The sequence below is a fragment of the Protopterus annectens genome, chromosome 2.part0 (assembly GCF_019279795.1).
Source record: "Protopterus annectens isolate FY-2018-M chromosome 2.part0, PAN1.0, whole genome shotgun sequence".
Classification (NCBI taxonomy): domain Eukaryota; kingdom Metazoa; phylum Chordata; order Ceratodontiformes; family Protopteridae; genus Protopterus; species Protopterus annectens.
This window is the reverse complement of record NC_056728.1, coordinates 67,003,892-67,027,019: the sequence shown is the minus strand read 5'-3', so window position 1 is coordinate 67,027,019 and position 23,128 is coordinate 67,003,892. Positions and strand designations below refer to the sequence as shown.

Genomic DNA, 23,128 nt, shown 5'->3' with positions numbered 1-23,128 from the left:
ACTGTTACAGTTTGTAGTGCGTTTTGTTCTGCTGATCTTGATCTTGTGCTGTAATTTGAAGGTGCGCTGTTGAAAAGGACAGAGCAGACCGCATAGCACGTTGTTCAGACATCGTCTGCAGCAACCTTCTAGAAGTCACCCTAGATGAAGTGATTCTCCAGATTGCCAGAGGGACTCTGAAGCAGCTCAGATGCTGTGCTAAGTATATGCAGAGGTAAGCAGTAAGCCGTAGAGTCTTCACTGTATAGAAACTGTGTTGCTGTGTAATTTTCTTTCTCCGTTCTTCCTCATTAATGCCTCTGTTGTATATTTCTGACTGTGGACTTCACTAGACAGGTTTAGTGATTAGTTTGTTTTTTTGACACATACTGTCTTAGACAAGTGATTGCATGCTATTTCATTAAACTCTAAAACTGTGTGTCATTTTACATCTGCTAGTGCTGCTTGTCCAAACACAGTGCCTAACAAAGTGGTATACTATGGGATTAACAAACATAAAAAGGTACTTATTTTAGTTCTTTTCAAAAGTGGTGATTTTCGAACTCCAGTCCTCAGTTGCTATCTGTTAAACTGCTTGTGCACTCATGTAAACCTCTCAGGATTGGAGGATTAGGGGCTGGGTGTCTAGAAACCAGAAGTGTTAATACAGTTGCTGAAGGATTTTTTTCCCCTCTGTGGCAAGAAGTCTCATTCTTTAACTTGCAAACAGTAGATCTTTTGCTACATATTTCCTACCTCTCCGCACTCTCCATTTTGCCCTCCAGCTCCCACGACCCTTGTCAGACTAGGGTAACTGATAGCTCAGGCAGGTGCTGTATTGCAAAAGAAAAAAAAAAGAGAGAGAAATGAGCTAAACAAAATGTATCCAAAAGTATTAGTTTGATGGACTCTTCACAGTGGGTACATTTCTTCCTGAGAGCCCTTCCTTTGGTGTGAAGGTTCCACCTCTGGGAGTGATTATAACCTTCATCCTACTACTGCAAGACATCTCTGAGCTAGATTAGGAGAGTGGGTTTGATGGTGTGTGACTCCATGGTTATTTCTTAGCACTTAGACAGTTCCTGCATTGAATGCTTGGAATGCCAGTATCCTCTCATTGTTTTTTGGTTGTTCAGGAAACAAAGTAGCATCCAGTAGGAGTGTCCTTTATCTCACACCAGATGTTCCAAGGTAGCCTGGAGGAACTGTCAAGAGTTTCACTGGTTGTGCAAAATAGATTTTATGAGAAGCATGTGTTCTACCTTGGCACTCACAGATGAGGAAAAATAGAATGTGGCTATTACAGGGTTAGGTGAAGAATCATTCCTCTGGTTTAATACAGGAGGCTAGGCACTGGCTGAAATCTCTTTTCTTTCATGCCAACTTCTTCTGCAGTGGCCTCCAAGACTTAACTGGTGGTGACCTTCTCTTCTCCGGTGGGGGCCACATCTGCCTCCACTTGCCTATAGATTGCCACATCTGAGGCATGAATGGGACCACACCTCGTCACCCACTGTTTGGAGGCAGATGTTTGGACATTCATTTCTGTTATGCTTCACTGTATGGCCAGCTGTCTTCAGAAGGAGAATTCCTTGAGTTCTTTGGTCACTTCTTTTGATCTGTCCACTCCGGTGGATAGTATCTTGCCAGCTAAAATAGGGATGTCCCATGCAGCTTTCCCACTCACAGACACGGCCTTTGATTGCTTATGAGGCATTAGTGTTGTATAGTTTGCCTAATTGGCAAACAGTGTCAGATTTGTGTAGGATGTCATGGTTTAGCAGTACCCCTTGATGCTGGCACAAGGGTCTTTGTCTACTTGTTGCTGTCTAATGCTGTCTTAATTCAAGCTTCTCTTCAAACTGGTGTCCTGTCCCTCGTACAGAAGTGTGAGTGAAGCTTATCCCATGCCATTCCCTGGGGGAGAACTTTGCATAATGCCCATCAGGGTGCTTGCAGATGTCCTTCATGGATGCATCTGCAGTCATAACAACTGGGTTGTCCTGTCGTCAGGCAGCCCTTCGGTCGGCCGGATTCCAAAGTCCGGGTCCGGCTTTGGCTGATGTCGCACTTCACCCGACGTCATCTCTGCTGGTCTTCGGGTATAAAGGCATCAGCCGACGCCATTTTCCTCAGTCTTTCTTGCCGCGTGGCGCCCGAAGCAGAAGCTGTTCGCAAGTGCCGGTCGGTCAGATCCAGAGATTACTACTACCGAATACTACTTCGAAGACTTCTAAAAGCTAAGTACCCCGTTGGGGACTCTTTCTTGCCTCAGCCGATGTCAGAAAAAGTCAATAACTGTTTAACTTGTGGGAAACAAATACCCCATAAAGATTTTCACTCTTACTGTTTGCCTTGTTTAGGCCCAGACCACGACGTAGCAGCCTGTTCGGCCTGTGCTTCATTCAACCGACGAACGCTTAGGCGTCGGTCGGAGTTTGCTGAACAGTTTTTCGCTCAGATTTTGCGTACATTATGCCGCCGGATCCTCCGACTACCCAAATTGTTAAAAATGCAAAGAAAAGACCGACACTCGCGGTCCGCTGTTTCGGCGAAACCATGGTTAAGCAAACCGCGAGTGTCTCGGTTTCGGCCGAAACCGAGAAAACTGATCAAAGTACAGCTGAATCAATGACTACTACTGAGGTTCCTGCTACCTTACTTGAATCGACCTCAGAAATTTTACCTACAACAGTGGTTACTAGTGACTTATCAGACACCATCCCTTTGGATGTCTCTACCCCAGCACGTGGTGCTGCTAGGCCTCCTGCAGCCATGTCTATTAAGGCCTTTGCCAGGGCTAAAGCAGCCAAATCTACTAAATCAGTGTCTGTTAAACCCCCCTCAACCAGGCCCACTTCTAGTTCACAAATGCTTACTCTGGCAGAAGATTTAATATCCTTGATTAGGGGATCTCAATCTCACCCAGACAGGGCCTCTCAGCCCCCAGAAAAGAGACCTAGAGCAGAGCCCCCCGAGCCTGTGTCCTCTGATGATTCTGCGGATGACTCAGATATTACAGACCAGCCAGAGGCTCCTTTCTCCAATTATGAAGACTCAGATGCTGAAGAATCCATTCCAGCTGCTTCTCCACCAGAAAAATTCTCCTTTGGGGAAACCTTACATGCCATGTGAGAACAATTCCAATGGCAGGAACAGGATTTCTCAGATTCCAGAAAAAGACTTAGGACTTTTCTACACCTTCCACAACACAGGCCCTTAGCTATACCTCCGGTCCTCTCTGTTATGGACGATGCATTTAATGATGTCTGCACTGCACCAGATTCCTTACCTCCAGCCCCTGCCAAACCAGATAGATTTTACAGGGTACCAGACACTCATCATCACCTATACAAGGCCCCACTTGCAGACCCCGAAACTATATCCCAGGGGCCTAAGGCAGTAGCCTCGACCTCAGCAAAAAACCCTATTCCTTCTGAAAGGGAAGCCAGGTCTTTAGACAGATGGGGCAAAAAAGTTTACACCTCAGCTACTCTCTCAGCTAGAGCTTTAAACTGTCAGTTTCACATGATACAATACCAAGAGTTTATGCTTGATCAGTTAACTAAAAAGCTATCCTCTGATGACTCTATAGATAAGAAATATGTATTAGAAATGGTAAATAACATACAACAGGTTAGTAACCATTCTTTAAAATGTGGCTATGATGCACTGGAGGCTTCATTTAGATCAGCCATGACTGGCACAGTGATAAGAAGACATGCATGGCTGAAGGAACAGGTCTTACCGGATCATGTTAAAGCTAAGTTATTAGATGCTCCTATGGATAAGGCCAGTTTGTTTGGTACTCCTGCCCAGCAGGTAATGAAGAAAATGGAAGAAAAGGCAAAATCTGTACAAACGGTTAAAGATTTCTTGCAGGTTCAGCCCCCCAAGGTTTAGCAGGAACTGGCCTGCCAAAAATTGGTCCTTTCCTGACTCCACAAGATCCCAAAGGGGCAGGAACAGACGTTCCAGAGGCAGAAATCAATCCAGAGGAGGTGCCTACAGAGGACGACAGTGGCAAGGTAATAACAGAGGCACAGACACAGCCACTACCACTACAACAGCACAATCACAGTGACTTAATTCTAACTCCGCCTACCAGGGAACAAATAGCAGCACCATTAGGCGGAAAATTAACCTTATTTTCGAAGAACTGGCACTATATCACAAAAGACAAGTGGATTTTGCAAACCATAGACCAAGGTTACCGGTTCCACTTCCACACTTTACCAGTCAAAAGAGGAATGCCAAACCTGCCTCCCAATCAAAAAACAGAAGCTCTACAGCAGATAATGCAATTAACAAAGATGAGAGCTGTGGAAAGAGTACCAATAACAGAACAAGGCAAAGGATTCTACTCCAGACTATTCCTAGTTCCAAGAAAGGAAAAAAGTTGGAGACCTATTCTCGACCTGTCCACCTTAAATACATACATCATTGTCCCAAAATTCAAAATGCTGACCCTACAGCAACTTCTTTCCATGCTGGGCAAGGAGTGTTGGCTGGTAACTCTAGATCTCAAGGAGGCATACCTGCACGTCCCCATTCGACCAATTTGCAGAAGATACCTCAGATTTCTTGCAGGATCAGAGCACTATCAATTCTCAGCATTGCCCTTTCTATTATCTACTGCGCCCAGAGTATTCACAAAATGCCTGGCATCAGTAATCGCCCACTGCAGACTACAGGGAATCCAAATTTATCCATACCTGGACGACTGCCTGCTACAAGGGGACAACAAAAGCAAGCTGACAACAGATTTACAAAGGGTCATTTACTTGCTACAAGCACTGGGATACACAGTCAATTTACAAAAGTCAAGGCTGATACCATCCCAAACAAGGACATTCTTGGGCGCGGAATTGGACACAGTAAAACAAATGGCTTTCCTAACTGCAGAAAAACAAAAAGAACTCCCTCTTTACTTCTTGGCACTAACAAGGCAGAACAAGCTAACAGCAAGAAAAGTTCTACAGGCCTTGGGCTTCATGGCATCATGCATAATCTTGGTTCCACATGCCAGACTACATATGAGAAAACTACAGTGGTACCTAAAGAATTTATGGTCCCAACACAGGCACAGCCTAGAAGCAGAAATTCCACTAATCCCATGCCTAAAACAGGAGTTCCTATGGTGGGCTCAAGCATGCCAGTCAAACCCAGGCCTACCCTTTCACAACTATCAAGCAAGCCAAACCATCACAACAGACGCCTCAGACCTAGGATGGGGGGCTCACATGCTGGACAAATGCGTACAAGGATTGTGGACGCAGGACCAGCTTCACCTGCACATCAACCTAAAAGAAATGCTGGCAGTAAAATTGGCAATCCAAAAATTCAGACCATTTCTCAAAGAAGGCCATTTGATGATAAGGACAGACAACACCACAGTCATGTGGTACATCAACAAACAGGGAGGCACTCATTCTTACCCCCTATGCAGAATGACTATGGACCTTTGGAACCTGGCACTCAGCTACAACATCCAGTTACAAGCAATATTTGTACCGGGAAAGGAGAATACTCTAGCAGACATGCTAAGCAGAACCACCTCGGATGCTCACGAATGGATGCTACACCCGGACATCTTCAAGACCATCTCAAAGAAATGGGGAATGCCACAGATAGATCTATTCGCTTCCCCTCTCAATCATCAGCTCAAAAAATTCTGCACAAGGACATTCCACCCACTTGCATGGAAAGTGGATTCGCTCTCCTTCAGCTGGAAAGGTCTGACAGCATATGCATTCCCACCTCTTCCCTTGATATACAAGGTATTACTAAAAATCAAGGAGGAACGTCCAAGGATAACCCTGATAGCTCCAAACTGGCCAAGACAACACTGGTACCCATTGCTGAGGAGCATGTCTCGGGACAAAATGTGGTCAATAGCCCTGATGCCTTTGATGTTAACTCAGAACAACTACAGCATCATGCATCCAAACCTAAAAACGTTGCAACTGACTGCATGGAACATCACATAGCAGCAACTAATCCAGAACTTTCCCAAAGGGTTAAAGACATTATCCTTGAAGCCCGCAGACCTTCAACAAGAAGGAACTATGCAGGAAAATGGAAAAGGTTTGTCATTTGGAGTGCTGAAAGAGGAAAAGATGTGTCGAATATAGATATTGCTAACATTCTGGAGTATTTGGCAGAGCTTCTACATACAGGTCTGTCCTATTCCTCCATCAAGATACATGCATCAGCTATTTCAGCAGAATACAGCTTTGATCCACCTGTCTTTTCACATCCTTTACTCAGGCAGTTCCTCAGAGGGATCAAGAATGTAAAACCCCCTAGGAAACCACCATTGCCAGCTTGGGATTTGAACTTTGTGCTAGAAAAGTTGACACTCGCGCCTTTTGAACCAGCAGCAACAGCAGACCTACAGCATCTATCGTGGAAAACTGCTTTCCTACTGGCAATAACCTCAGCAAGGAGGGTTTCTGAACTCCAGGCCCTAATGGCAGTACAACCCTTCCTAATCTTCCACCAAGACAGAGTGTCCATGAGGACTAATCCTACATTTATGCCTAAGGTGGTATCCAGAGTGTCTTTAAACCAGGCAATCCACCTACCTACCTTCTTCCCCAACCCACAAAACAGAGGGGAAAGAATGCTGCATACCTTGGATGTACATAGACAGCTACGCTACTACCTGGACAGAACAAAGAGTAACAGAAAAACTGACCAGCTTTTTGTAGCCTATGCAACAGGAAGGGAAGGAAAAGCTATTTCCAAACAGACAATCTCCAAATGGATAGGAAATTGCATACGATTCTGTTACTCCTTCCATGGAAAACCAATCCCACAGAACATAAGGCCTCATTCTACAAGGGCAACAGCCACTACCACAGCCTTCTTACGAGGAATGGCAACCAAGGACATTATTGAGGCGGCTACTTGGACCTCCGTGCATACATTTGCCAAGCATTATAATTTACCTCTGTATTCCAGATCCCGAGCAGGGTTTGCCACTGCTGTACTGCAAGGGATCCTAACCACACCATAATCTATTTTTCCTCCTCCCCTAGTTGGCTATGGTACTCTACCCAGTTGTTATGACTGCAGATGCATCCATGAAGGACATAGTACAGTTTTGTACCTACCATAAATGTAGATGTCCGAACTGGATAGCATCTGCAGTCAGGATTACCCTCCCTCCTTCCCCTCTGTGGTACTCCTAGGGTATTTACCCTTCTAATAGCTAGCTGGTGGGGGGAGTCTCTTATGGTGTATTTGTTTGTATATATGTACATACATGCTTATTTTTTGTGTTTGCCTTCTATCTTTTTGGAAACCTTGGCATTTACCCAAAATTTTAGCCTTCCAAGAGGGCAACTGGCATCTGGGGCAAGAAACACTGAGGAAAATGGCGTCGGCTGATGCCTTTATACCCGAAGACCAGCAGAGATGACGTCGGGTGAAGTGCAACATCAGCCGAAGCCGGACCCGGACTTTGGAATCGGGCCGACTGAAGGGCTGCCTGACGACAGGACAACCCAGTTGTTATGACTGCAGATGCTATCCAGTTCGGACAGCTACATTTATGGTAGGTACAAAACTGTACTTTCCCTCTCCCTTGGAAGCCGCCTGACTTTGAGGAATCTGGGGATTGTAAAGTCCTTGTCTCTGAAATGGACAGGTGATTTGACTTGCTTCAACTTGTATCACTTCCTCAAATGACCCTTCCTTTAGGAACACAGTCAAGCTTATGGATTATTTAGTAGACTCACCATTAATTTTCTTTCCTGTTTCCTGGATAGTGCTGAGCTTGTACATTGGGGGAAAAGAAACATCCAGGTGCTATTTTTTCATGGAGCTTGTCATGATAGTATTGTAGCTGCTTCCGGGACCTTTTTAATTTCTGGGACGTTTTGCCCCCAAGAATGTGAGTGCACTTAAATGGAGCAGTGTCAGCATAATAAGGCTAATTGTTGTCATTTCTTCTTCCAGTTGTAGGGCTTTTGGCCCGCCATGATTTGACCACATTGGCACTGGAAAATCCTGGGCAGGTTTGTTAAGAATCTTTATTTCTGCCATGTTAGGCTGTAAATGTTATCCGTTGTCTCTGCCATGTGTTCCAGTGATCATGGAGGCAAAATACTTTGACTGTGGGTCAAGGAGTCACATAAAGAATGAGTCCATTTAGTCCACTGTATTTGTTGACTCTTCTGTTGTACATCTTGGACTTTAACCTTGAATGTTTGTCTGCAGAGGATGACAGAGTTGAGGTTGTCTTTGAGTAGCTTTACCAGAAAATGTTGATGCCTTCTTTCAGGGTGTCCTTTTTGGGAGTCCTTAAAAAAGATTATTTACGAGCTGTGGAAGGGGGGGAGGCAGGTTGCTTTCTGCTGTGGCAGGTATGTGTAGTTACCCAGTCTCCTTTTTCCCTAGTAGTGCAGCTCATCCTGCAAAATTAGAAGGCCTTCACATAAACCGAAGAGGCCAGCTATGCAGTATGTAGAGCTGCCTCTTCTAGTGCTGTCAGATAAGTTACCCAAGAAGAGGAATTCACAGTTGATTTTGCAACACTCCTAGCTTCCAGCCAAGGGCCTCTGTCAGAGGTTGATTGTCTGCGTTTGTCTCTGCCTGGAGTCATTGACTGAGAGAATTGTGATTTAAAAAGACTGTCCTTCAGCTGCTTGTCCATCATCCCAACCCAGATAATGATTTCTTCTGGCAGATAATTTAGTGTTCAAGCAGCTTGCGACATTAGCCTTATATGTTGCAGATACAAAATTCTTGTAAGGGGCTACCAATATTTTTCTCCATTTCTGTTGCCTGCACCATAGTTGTTTAGCACATAATTTTGTCTGGCACACCTTGTAATTTTTATTCCTTGTTTTTAATTTTTTAATTTGTTTTTACATTTATGTATACTGCATTTGTATGTTTTGTCAACCAGAGTCTTAATCTGTTTATTCTCCTTGACTGGTGTGTTTCAGTCACTTAATCCTCTTGTGACATAGTCTGGTAGATCTGACTGTTTTTAAGATGTGGCAGTTAACAAATCCACTGTATTGTGGCAGCACTTCAGAAGTGTGTTTTATACATTTGATGGTGTGCTCATTGTCATCTCATCTTGTAACAGGAATTTTCCTGAATAACACTGATTGCTCGGAGTCTTTGCATGGTGTTGTATCACCCATATTTCTGCTACACTTGAACTTGATGTTCTTCGTGTTTCACTGTTGCAGTCATCACATTTGGGTTATCTGCCTGCAGGTAGCCCTCAGCCGGCCTGAATACCAGAGTCTTCTGATTTCTGCTTTTGAAGCTGTCACTTCTTCCATGACGTCAGGGGTATAAAACATGCAGCCGACGACATTATATCAGTCTTTCTTGCCATGTGGTGCCCGAATCAGAAGCCGTTCGCAAGTGCCGGTCGTCCGACTCCTGAAACTTTCGCTTTCGAGTTTCAGACCCGAAGTCTTCAAAAAAGATGAGTACTCCATTGGGGGATCCTTTTTCTTGCTCTAAACGATGTCAGTAAAAGTTAACAATTCTCTTACCTGTGGAAAGCAAATACCTCATAGAGATTTTCATTCTTACTGCATCCTTTGTTTATGCCCAGACCACAACGTCCCCTCGCTGTTGGTTTTGTGCCTTGTTCAATATCCGAACTATTTGTCTGGCTACTTTCATACTCAATCTGTGTACCCTGAAACGGCTTCTTTAAGCCATCCGACTACCGATCTTCCGAAAAAATGTAAGGATAAAGACAGAGACAGACCTCATAGGTCCGAAACTGCTGACAATGCTTCCATTAAGCTAGTCACCAGTCCACCGGTACTCAGTGAGGCACTTTAGCAGCCCCTGATACCCGCTAGTTCAGATTCACAGGCCTCTACTGAGACCCATTCTGAGTCTGGTATGCCGCGAGATGCTTCTTCGATTATGCAACCTGCGGATGTCTCTACTTTGGAAGGGTACAGAGCCCCTGTGCAGGCACTGGCTTTTGAGGGTGTATTCAGGCCTATATTCATATTAAACCAACGCCATTGTTTCCATTCAGGCCAAAATCTCGTACTACGCCCAGAAAACAGACTACCAAACCGCAGGCTCAGGCCCATATGCCTCAAAAACAAATGTCAAAGGTGTCAAAAAAATAAACAGTAGTCATCCAGCTGCAGGACTTAACAGGTATAGTTGCTGAAGATGTAAGTATAAACTTCACAGTAAGCTAAGGTGTATGTTGGTGTGGCATAAAGGCAAGGGGAGACATCTTTTTTATTACCAGAGATAAGTTAACTGCTGCCATATGTAAAATTAAACTCGCGTTCATGATGCCTGATGCTTAAGTTAACTGCTGCCATATGTAAAATTAAACTCGCGTTCATGATGCCTGATGCTTTCTCTTTGGGTTTCCTGTTGCACAGTCAAGGAAAACCAAACCACTGTCATTATGTTAGCTTGTGGACTCATCCCTGACCTGTGGTAACAATCTTTAGTGAAAGAGTGCATAGTCAAAAAGTTTTATTAGACGTGTAGTCCTGACAAGTTTTCTGTTAATGGAGCTTGTCCAGAGTGGCACAGGAGACCTCTTTCTGTTAGGTATGAAGCAGTATGAGTTTATTTTGGGGGTATCCTGCCTTTTGAACCTTGTTCCATTCTTTAAAGCTGCACCTGATGAAGGATTTGCAGTGAATGCTGCTTATCCTTACGATACCTTAAGAAGACATTTGATGCAATTGGACATAAGGGAATAACTGACAAATTAAAAGGATTAAATGTTAATCCATTCAGAAGTCAGTAGGTAAAGAAGCAACATTGCATATGTCAAGCCGGGAGGTTGCATGTCTTTTCAGATTGGGGTTATTGATAGTCTTTTGTGGAGCCCAGTACTGTGGTCACATATTTGGGCAGTTATCTGTTATAAAATTGATAAATGGGCTCTGGATGATAACATGCTTTGATGACCGAAGACTGGGTTTTACTATTACTTCATCAAAAAATGCTAAAAATCTCTGATGTGGTCTACAAAGACCACATAACTGTGAATTAACTGTTAGACAGTAAATGTAGTACTGTGAGAGATGGCTAAAAGGACATGCATTGCGATTACAGAATAAACGGTTGAGTCATTGAAAAGGGAAAGTTGTTAAAGATCTAGGAGGAGTGGCAGAAAACAAAAACAGTTGAACTTCAACTATTGTTTATCTGCTGTAGCTGGTAAAAGTGTAGTCTTTTGCCCATCTTATTCAACAGGGCATGCCTGATCATTTCAAGGATGTCATTGTTACTCTTGACTAATTTTGACTCATTATGCAATAAGGTTCTATAACCTTTAGACATACCACCTGAAGTAACTTCAAAAGGTACCATGATTTCTTAACGGGAAAGTTGTACCGTTTGTCATCTTGATTTCTTTAGAAGTGATCAGAGGGTTCTGGAATTATATTTTTATTCATTGGTGTTTGCTTGATCTGTAAGTTAGTTTGCATACCTCTCAAGTGCTGTAATTTTGACCCACAGATTTAGTCTTGCTCATGCTAGATTAAAAATGCTTCTCATAAAGTCACACCTATTTAGGTGTACGTATTTTATTAAATGCAAAAACATAAGTTTTCACAAAGATTTACATCCAGTAACTGTATTGTATTTAATATATACAAACTTTCTATTGTGAAAAATAAGAAAGTGCTCCTCTTTCTGACCCTCTGTTTTGATATTTAAAGGCAGTGTTCTGTCTTTTAGTGCTTGTAGTTTGAGAGGTATGGGAGTGTCTAATTCTCTGCCTGAAGTGCACTAGTGAGAAATTAACATCATATTGGGAATCTTAATAAAATATGAACACATATGAAATATTTGATTTTCTGTTGAAAGTCAAAGTGACACATTTGCTGTCTTTGGAATAGTGAGACTAAAAGTGCAAGTCTTGGAAATATGTACGAGGTCTGAGGGTGTGGGGCTTCAGGAGTATCCCCTTTATTCTGTGGTACAGCAGTCTGAAAGTTAGTATATGCAGTCAGTAGGGATTTAGGAAGGGTAGCCTCCCCTGTTTCACAGGGCATGGGTCACCCCCTTACAGAAATGCTTTATTGGCTTTGCAGCATGTGACAAAACATGCAGTTTTATTTAGACAATTTTTCATAGTTCACAAGACTTGCAGTTGTGGGTCTTGCAATTATATATGTATATGAAGCCAAATAAAGGATGACACCTGCAATACAGAGTGACTTCCAAGATTATGAAATTAGTGCCCCTTTATATAGTCATAATCAGTCATTCATTAGCTTCCTTTAGACTGAGCCTTGTTATGTATGGGTAGTATAGAAATTCAGCACAGGGTATTGGTGGTTGTTGTTGTTGTGTCTTTCGGCTTTTCCCGGTTAGGGGTCGCCGCAGTGGAACTCCGGTCCGCTAATGATTACCAGTAGATTTTTACATGCCGAGTTGCCAGCCCTGACGCACAACCTTCAACGAAGGTACGCCCATTCACGCATGTCTCCACACTGAAGACGCTCTAGCTGAGAATCGAACAGGACAATGTCTTACTGTGAGGCAACACAGGATTAAGAGGAATAAGCTTTTGATACAGTCTTCCTAGACATAAGGAAACATTGTTGTAAGTCTATCCATTAGTAACATTTATCACTGTTCTGCTCATAGAATTCTGGGCAGATGGACCAAAGCTTACTCTGATTCCACAGCAATGGGCAGGCAGAGTGATACCCGGCACTTTCTCACTTAGAATATTCTGGTCATGTGGCAGAAAGACCGTTTCTTTCCAATGGCTTGGCTCCTGCAGTGGCTCCCTTTACCTCCCAGATAGAATTTCATTGGTGCTGGATGCAAATTCCCTAGAATGTGTCTGCTTTAGGTAAGATGGAACTGGTTCTCTAATTCGTGAAGAAGTTATCTTGCTTGTTTCAAAAATGTGTGCTTTGATGACATTTTTGTTGCAAGCTCTTGATTGCTTATGCATAGCTTCATGAGGTACTGTTACATTTTCACTTCATTATTAAGTAAACCATTGTTTGGCAAGTCATTGCCGTCTGAGCACATAGTTTATCATTTGCTAGCTTAGGCTCCTGCCTGTTTTATGTTAATGGGGTTTAAATACTCCTTGGGGCAATTTCCAGGATACCTCAAAGTCAGATAACAACAAATGTGAGTACTTTTTTTTATCTGATCTTTTGAGAGGGGGCCCTGTCAATTGAGTACTTGTTATGTTAAACAACAGCAAAAACATCTTTAATTGCCGATAAACAGAAGACTGGCGATGTCCTAGTAAAAAAAGCTATTTTAATCTTTAGAACTATTTTTCTCTCTAAAAACAGTATTTTACATGAGACTTCAGTCTCGCTGCTTTCAGAGAGTCTGAAGAATTCTTGTTAAAAGTGCGTTTTTTAGAGTGAAAAGAAGCCCTTACAAACTTCAAAATAGTTTCAGTAGTACACAATTGGACTTTTATGTTTTTGGAATTGTAGTTTTTTTCTTTGTTTCTATACCAATTTATCGTAGCATTTCATTTTACCTTTTACTTTATCAGCTGTCTGCCTTGTGTTAGATATTCTGCCGGATTATTGGAGTGGAGTTCCTGGTGTAGTTCAAATTTATTGTATTCTGGTGCAGAATTTTTTTAATCATATTTCAATTTGTCCTTTATTGTTGGGCCAACCAAGTCACTTATGATAGGCAGGCAGCAGGGATAAGAAAAGTTGTATAGGGGGAAAATAAAAGGAAGGGTGTTGAGCTTCTGCTTCAGAGATCAAGTGTTGGTTCACTGGAACTACTGGGTGGATTCTGTTATTGAGACTATAGCTAAGGTTAAAATGAAAGAAATCTTCAGAGTAGCAAGAAACATGTGATGAGAAAGGGGGAGGAGGCAACAAATAGCAGTTACCTATCATTAGTTGTAACACTTGAACACACCTGCTACGTAAATGATGATCATCATTAAATTACTGCTGCCGTAACCTAAGTTATACGGGTTATTAACTGCCTAGGATATAAGTGGCAGCCAGTCTTCAGCTATCTTCCACAAGCACCTATGCTGCTGAAGGCAAAAACTCCCAAGGGAGAAATCAGCTATATATGTGCCAAAATCTTCAGTGCTTGCTGTCTGTCTCTTGCAAGCTTCCTAGGACCGACATTGGCTAACAATCTTCCTTTGCTGGCCAGACAAGTTCCCATTTTAGAGAACCTTCCACAATGTTTTTCTGTAAAAACCTGTTGCTTTTTTGTCAAGAATAGTGTTTTTCACTAGGTTAATTTATTTATTTATTTATTTTAGGGCCAGTCTGGATTGTCTGACAGATTTGTTGCATTTTAATTTTAGCTTTTACTGTTGTCTTTGATTTTGGGCAGTTTTTATGAAATGTTTTGTGATAATTTTATTGCAAAAATTATTTGTGGGCAAGGGCTAGTTTGTCTGGTGTGTCAGATTATTTTGCTTAAAACACTACTTTTTGACAGTTTGCATGACACCAAGTCTGTATAGCTTTGTTTACAGTGATTTCAGGCATCTTTTCTAGAAGAACAATGGAACAGCTTATTGTCCCTCAGTTCTTCTCCCCCCCCCCCCCCCAGACACACAAGAAAATCACTAAAGAGGCCTTGCCAATACAGCAAGCTGCTTCTATACCTCTAATGCTGCTGAGTGACTCTTTTGTGGACATTTGTGACTCTGCACCATTTGTTTTTATCACTGATTCCCTCTGGTGGTGTCCCTTCAACCACCAGGGACTGGGGGTCAGACACACCATCTGCAGCTGTTTGCGTGCCCTCTTTGGGCACAGGAGAGACACTCTTGTCAATCTCAGATGAGGGAGCAGGGAGAGCTTCTTTTCATGGATGGACTAAGAGACTCATTCCACAGACTAAAGCTCCAACTAGCAGTCTGTTTCCTTCCAGAAACTATCATAGAAAGAAGAAAGTTACATTTGTCTTTCCCAAGTTTTTCTGTGAATAAGGAAGATGTTATTGATTTGGCTCCGGGTTTACTGTGTGCATTGAAACCTTTTTGATTTTGATGCCTGTTCCTCTGATAAAAGAAAAATGTTTTCCCCTTCTTCTGATAAATCAGAAGCTGCTGAAGATCAAGGAATGGACTGGGAAAGAATATCATCTGTTATTTCTCCTCAAGTAATAGATTCTGAAGAAAGTTTTTTAGTTTCTTACTGAGCAATTTTCTTTTTCTGAAACTTTTTAAAATGAGCCAAATGTTTCAGTGGGAGCAGAATGACATTCCATTCTCCTTGAAAAAAAATACTATGATTTATTGCAAATTCACTTTCCTATACCAGCTGCTATTCCTCCACTTTTACCAGCTGTAGTGGATGTTTTTCGCTGTCTGCAGTATGCCTGATAGCCCCTCCGGTACATCTCTTTTGATTGTTTGCCTTTAACTCCCAGTGGGCGTGACTTAAGCCTTCAAAAAATGAAGTTATCACCTTACAGTTCTGGAAAATATTCATTGAGAGAGGTCAAATATCAATATAGTTGTGTTTGCCATCACATATGCTTCACACCTCCAGGTTGGTGGCAAAGCACGAAGCATCAGAGACTTTCCATGTGCAACTAACAGTGGGTAAAACTGCCTTCCAGTTTATAGCCTGCTACAGACCACCCTCCCAAACCCAGGAACCCCACTCGGCCTTCCTGAGAACACTGAAAAATATGAAGGTCTCTCCAAACATCATTATATTGGGCGACTTCAACTACCCAAACATAGACTGGGAGCATTACTCTAGCTCCAACACCCTAGCCCAAAGGTTCCTAGAATTTATAAACTCAAATGCTATGGAACAACTTGTTACCACTCCCACAAGAGGGGAAAACATACTGGACCTGATCATCACCAACATGGGGACTCTATGCTCCAGACCAGAAGTGTATCCCTTACTGGTAAGATCAGACCATAAACTAATCTCACTGGATAGTCACATCCCGACCCCACCCCCTGCCCAAAAAAACACCGTGAAAAACTTCTCTAAAGCAAATTTCACACTCCTCAAAACTGAGGTGGAATCCTTCAAAGCCCCCGGGCCTGTGGAAATTACGGCCCAGACTGCAGAATCCTTTATAAACGCATTCTATGAACACCTTCAGGAATGCATGGATCATGCGATCCCAAATAAAACCAAGACCCAATCCTCCAAAGGCAGACGTCCTGTCTGGTGGACCCCAGCCATAAACAAACTATACAATAGAAGGAGGAAGCTACTAAATGATAGAGCAAAATCCCAAAAAGGGAAGGCATCACTGATCAGTATTAGCAAAAAACTACAGGCACACACAAAATTGTCTAAGGCCAGCTTCGAGAGAAAAATTGCACAGGACACTAAGGATAATCACAAGGCTTTCTTTAGTTATGTTAGGAACCTTGGTGGTAATTCCCAGATATGCTCAGAATTAGTCCAGAATGACAAAAAATACACCGAACCCACAGACATTGCCAACATCCTAGCTGACAGGTTCAGTGCAAACTACCCCCCCCCTCCCCACCAAAAGGGCAAATATCTATCCCAGCAGAGTGCTGCCCCCCTGACATCTCAGATGCTCAGGTGAGAGCCGCCCTCTCCAAAGCAAAAAACACAGCATCAATGGGACCAGACGGTGTCCCAGGCTGCGTCCTACATGAACTCCAAGAAGAGCTAAACCCAAACATAAAACTACTGTTCAATCTCAGCCTTTACTACAGGATATGTGCCCAAAGAGTGGCGTACAGCAACAGTGGTCCCTCTCCATAAAGGTGGTGCCTCAACGGATCCTGGAAACTATCGCCCCATACGCCTGACTAGCTTGGTCTGCAAAGCTATGGAAATGATCATCATGGACCTCATAAATAAAGATATTGGGGACCTACAAACACTGGATCCTACCCAGTTCAGCTTTAAGGGCAGATCCTGCCTCTTAAACCTGGTTGATTTCTTTGAAACAGTCACCAAGGCCATTGACGAGGGGAAGGTGGTCCACACAGCCTACCTGGACCTCGCAAAAGCCTTCGATACAATACCCCACTCGGGCATTATAGATAAGCTCACCAGCTTAAATATAAACCCCTATGTCACTAGATGGATTGCAAACTGGCTCAAGGACAGAACCCACATGGTTAGAATTGCTGGAGCCATGTCAGACTCCAAACCAGTTACAAGTGGTGTGCCACAAGGCTCAGTCCTGGGACCTCTCTTGTTCGGTATATATTTCTCGGAGGTACAGACCAACACGGAAGGACTGTGGCTGACCAAGTTTGCAGATGACTGCAAACTGGTCACCATAATCGACTCTCCAGCCGACACAAGCATCCTCCAAAAGGGCCTCATAGAAACAGACAACTGGTGCCAGAGCCATGGCCTCAAGCTAAATGCCAAAAAGTGTATAGTCATCCCCTTTGGCAAAAACAAAGTGCCCACAAATTACCACATAGGTGGTAATCCATTAAGTACAGAAGAAGTAATTAGGGACCTGGGGACCCAAGTTGATAGCAGTCTCTCATTTGACAACCACATGGCCAAAGTGGTTAGAAAAACATTTTATATAGCCCACCTAATCATGAAGGGATTCACATCTAGATCAGGGAGGTCATCGTGCCTCTTTACTCATCCCTCATCAGGCCCATAATTGAGTACAATGCCCCTTTTGGGATGTACCTTACCAGACACCTGCAGCAACTGGAAAGACCCCAAAAGTACCTCACCAAGAGGATCAAAGGGCTCAAACAGATGCCATATGCTGCCTGGTTAAAGAAACTCCAGCTCTACTCAGTGGCATACCGCCTGTTCAGAGGCGATCTGTGCCTGACGTATAAAGCCATGTCCAACCCGGAATTAATGGACATGCTGCACCTCAGAAAATCCAAATCCCATCGAGCTATGCGCTCGAGAGACTTGAACCTCAGCACTAAAATAAATAGGATATGCTGGAGGGACAGATTCATAACCCAGAGGCTCCCTTCACTCTGGAATAAAATCCCAGTCCAGGTTAGGCAGAATCCCTTATTGACTCTCTTCAAGAGGAATCTTGATGAGTGGATGGGAGATCGTAGGTTTACCCCGGGTATCACTTCTGTGTCACTGTTAGACAGAGGCACAGTTTACTAACCTCGAAAAAGGGCATAGCAAAATAAATTTAAAATTGGTGGCGAAAGCCAAACACATTCTGGCTAGGCTTATAAATGCCCTAGGGCAGATAGCCTAGTATGAACCTATGAACCTAAGACAAAATGTCCTGGTACCTTGTAAGTAACATGGTTTTGGAATTATTAATGTGAATATGAACAATCAATATTTGATGCCTAGAGGAGCAGTAGGAGTTAACTGCAGAAGACGCCTGGAGGAGCACTTGGCTGTAATAAAAAGATAGATTATATCATAAGCTCATAGGAGGTTACTAGGCTAATGACCCTGGGCCCTTTACAAGCCTATCCAAGAGTATCCCCCACCCCAAAAAAAGAAACCTCAGTCAGCACCTGTCAATGAGAGACAAAGGTGGAACCCCTGGGACAAATTTGTGGTTTCCACTCATCAAGGTTGCGCTTGAAGAAGGTCGGCGAGGTACTCTGTTTGACATGTATGGGAAGTCTGTTTCAGAGATGGGGCAGCCTCTGAGAGACAAACCTGTCTCTCCAGCAGGTTTTGTTGATGTCGCTTGTTAGATTTAGGCCTTTCGAGCTGGTAATGCGTAAGGAGTTATACTTAATGGGAATGGAGCATCTCTAGTAGGGCAGGGACTGATATTGCCTTGTAGGCGAGACACAGATCACCTCTGAGCAATCTGTTCAGTACCGAGTATAGTGATAGTGATTTGAGCCTGTCCGCATAGAACAGGTGTTGGAGACCATGGATTCTCTTTGTAAGGTATTTCTGTGGCCTTTCCAGTTGTTTGGAGAGGTACATACCAAACGGAGCATTATATTCAGTTATAGGCGTAATGAATGAGGAGTACAGAGAGGTAATAACCTCCCTTTTTTCTGGATGCAGTCCCTTTACTTAAGAGATGAACCAAGTAAAAGGCTTTTCTGACCACATGTTCATCGTGTTTCACTGTTGCGGTCATTACTCTTGAGTTATCCTGCTGGCAGGCTACCCTCAGTCGGCCAGAATTCCAAAGTCTAGGTCCGCCGTCGGTTTCTGTCACCTCTTCCCTGACGTCAGTGCGCCAGGGGTATAAAAGTTGCAGCCGACGCCATTTTCTTCAGTCTTTCTTGCCGCGTGGTGCCCGAAGCAAAAGCAGTTCGCAAGTGCCAGTCGGCCGACTCCTGAGATTTTCAAATCCGAATTTCAGAACCGAAGTCTTCATTAAAGCTAAGTACCCCGTTGGGGAAACTTTTTTCTTGCTCCAGACCGATGTCAGAAAAAGTTAACAATTGTATTTCTTGTGGGAAGCAAATACCTCATAAGGATTTTCACTCGTACTATATTCCTTGCCTAGGCCCTGATCAGAACGTTGCTAGCTGTCGGTTTTGTGCTAGATTTAACTAATGCACTACTAAGTGTCGGTTCGATTTTGCATTCCATTACTTTGGCCGGAGATTTAATTATATAATGCCGTCGGACCAGTTTCATATGCTTAAATATCAGCAATATTTAATGTCACTGCCTAAACAGAAATTTTTGACAAATACTGAATGTTCAGAGAAAAAGGAATTGCAGGATTTATTGCATGCAGCTGAACAAGTGGGAAAGCATACTTTGCAATGTGCTTATGATTCACTGGAGGCCTCTTGCAGGGCGCTGTTACAGGTTCTGTTATTAGAAGGCATGCTTGGTTAAAGGAACAGAATCTGCCTGATCATGTTAAAGCAAAATTATTAGATGCACCATTACAGCATGATACTTTGTTTGGTACTAAAGCAGAAGAGGTGTTGAAAAAATGGAGGATAAAGCAAAATCCATGCAGACGGTCAAGGATTTCTTACAGGTACAGCCACCCAGGTTTAGCAGGAACTGGCCTTCTAAAAATTGGTCCTTTCCTGTGTCAGACAGACCACAAAGAAGCAGATACAGGCATCCCAGGGGCAGATCTCAGCCCCAAGGCTCATACAGGCCTAAACAATAGGGTGCTCCGACATCCAAAAGCAGAGAAGACAAATCACAGCCTTACAGGAAACAGTTCCAATGACTTTCCTCTACCAGACCCAAGCACTTCTCTTTTGGCAGCCCCCTTAGGGGGAAAACTATCACTTTTTTCATCAAATTAGCAAATGGTTACCAAAGACAAATGGGTCCTGAACATAGTGTCCCAAGGCTACAGGTTCCATTTTCACACTCTACCAGGGTCAAAAGGTATGCCAGATCTGCCACACAATCAATGGGCAGATGCACAAAAACAAATTACAGCCCTCATGGACATGAGGGCCATTCAGCAAGTAACACAACAAGAGCAGGGGCAAGGATTTTACTCCAGACTTTTCCTAGTACCCAGAAAGGACAAAACCTGTAGACCAATACTGGACCTGTCTATACTAAATACATTTCTGGAAGTTCCAAAATTTAAGATGTTGACTCTACAGCAGCTACTGCCCATGGTGGGCAAGAAAGCTTGGCTCGTAACTTTGGACCTAAAAGAGGCATACCTGCATGTCCCAGTCAGACAATCTTGCAGAAGGTACCTCAGATTCATAGCTGGCTCAATGCATTACCAATTCTTTGCACTGCCCTTTGGCTTATCTACTGCGCCCAGGGTCTTCACAAAATGCCTGGCTTTAGTAATTGCGTTTTGCAGACAAAAAGGAATTCAAATATATCCCTACTTGATCGACTGCCTAATTCAAGCAGAGAACAAAGACATTCTTCTAAAGCATCTGGCGTTTGTAAAAAGATTACTAATTTGGCCTAGGGTACACAGTAAACGAAAAGAAATCAAAACTAGTGCCCTCTCAAGAGATAATATTCCTGGGTGCAAGCTTAAATACAACTGCGCAGATGGCTTATCTCACGCCAGACAAACAAAAGCAACTGACTACTTACTTCAAAATATTGGCAACAAAAACCCACTCATTTGCAAGGAAAATTCTGCAGGCCTTGGGTTTCATGGCATCCTGCATTCTCCTAATTCTATATGCCAGACTGCATATGAGGAAACTACAATGGTATCTAAAAAGTGTTTGGACTCAGCATTGCCACAGCCTGGAGACAGTAATTGCACTCATTCCCTGCCTGCAACAGGAGTTTTGATGGTGGGAAGAAGCCTGTCACCACAACAAGGGTTTGCCATTCAGTTTACCCACAGCCAGATAGACACTGACAACGGATGCATCAGGTTATGCCTGGGGGGCCCATAAGGCAGGAAAATGTATTCAGGGCACATGGCCTACAAACCAGATGCATCTTCACATCAATCAAAAAGAGATGCTAGCTGTTCAAAATGCCCTGACAGCTTTCCAAGGACCTGCTTCATCCAGGACAGCTACTGATAAAGATGGACAATACTACGATCATGTGGTACATAAACAAGCAGGGAGGTACACACTCCTACCCCCTCTGCAGACAAACAATGACCTTATGGGACACAGTATTGGCTTTTCAAGTTCACCTGCAAGCACAATTCCTGCCAGGAAAAACAAATACTTTGGTAGATGAACTAAGTAGAAACCTCATTGATCCCCACGAATGGAAACTGGATCCACAAGTCTTCAGCATGATAATAAGGAAATGGGGATGCCCAGACATAGATCTATTTGCCTCCCCTCACAACTGCCAATTGCATTGATTTTGCACAAGGATTTATCACAAGCAAGCATGGAAAGTGGACGCCCTATCATTCAGCTGGAAAAATCTAACAGTATATGCCTTTCCTCTACTGCCTCTCCTTCCCAGGGTACTCCTAAAGGTCAGACAAGAGAAGCCAAACATGATACTGATTGCACCAGACTGGCCACGCCAGCACTGGTACCCAATCCTAAAGAGCTTATCTCAAGGTCCAGCATGGATATTGCCTCAAACTTCTCGCTTGCTGACCCAACAAAACAATCAGATCCTGCACAGCCAACTCAGGACCTTAAATCTGGCAGCATGGGGGATAATGTAGCCATTCAGAACACTCATCTTTCAAAAGCTGTTTTGAATGTTATCTCGGAGGCCAGGAGGCCCAGTACCAGAAAATCTTATGCAGAAAAATGGAAGAGATTCTGTGCTTGGAACCAGGAACAAGGCATTGACATGTGTGTACCAAATATCCCTCAGATTTTACAATACCTAACTGAGCTGCTGAACAAAGGCCTTTCTTTCTCATCAATTAAATTTCATGCCTCTGCCATTTCAGCCCATTACAGTATGGAACCGCCTATCTTTTCTCATCCTTTAATAAGGCAGTACCTCAGAGGGGCTAAAAACATTAGGCCTCCAAGGAGAGCACCAATTCCGGGTTGGGACCTCAATTATGTTTTGGAAAAATTCACACTGCCTCCTTTCAAGCCAGCATCAGCAACAGATATAAAATTCTTATCCTGGAAAACAGCTCTGCACCTAGCAATAACCTCTGCAAGGCGAGTCTCGGATTTGCAAGCACTCATGGCTGTGGAACCTTTCATCATTTTTCATCCAGACAGGGTTTCTCTGAGGACAAACCCTACATTTTATGCCTAAGGTGGTGTCCAGTGTGGCCCTCAACCAAACCATTCACTTGCCTACCTTTTATCCAAATCCACAGAACAAGGGTGAGAAAATTCTGCATTCTTTGGACATACACAGGCAGTTACGTTTCTACTTGGACACAACTAAAGCTTTCAGAAAGACTGAGCAACTTTTAGTGTCATATGCTGCAGGATCACAAGGAAAGGCTATCTCAAAACAGACTATTTCTAAATGGATAGGCCATTGCATCCATTTCTGCTATTCTCAACATGGCAAATCAGTGCCTAAGGACATTAAGCCTCATTCCACCAGAGCAGCAGCCACTTCAGCAGCCTTCCTCAGAGGAGTACCAACCAAAGATATCTTAGAGGCTGCAACCTGGAGTTCAGTGCACACCTTCACAAAGCACTACCACTTACCTCTTTACTCTAAGTCCAGAGCAGGCTTTGCCACTGCAGTTCTACAGGGCCTCATAGCCTCTCCTAATCCTATTTAGCCCAGCCACCCATTCTCAGCTTTGGGATTCAACCCAAGAGTAATGACTGCAACAGTGAAACACGATGAACATAGTACAGTTGTGTACCTACCATAAATGTAGATGTTCGAGTGTATTCACT

At 43.3% G+C, this 23,128-nt stretch overlaps 1 protein-coding gene across 1 annotated transcript in view; it reads left to right on the top strand.

Moving 5' to 3' along the window:
- The window catches only part of LOC122792701 (germinal-center associated nuclear protein-like), a 1,487,771-nt gene that overhangs the window by 1,160,452 nt on the left and 304,191 nt on the right, over positions 1–23,128 (top strand). The window contains exon 17 of the mRNA XM_044060286.1: positions 62–214. Within this exon, the coding sequence (XP_043916221.1) occupies positions 62–214 (153 nt within the window). The remainder of the gene's footprint in view (positions 1–61; positions 215–23,128) is intronic.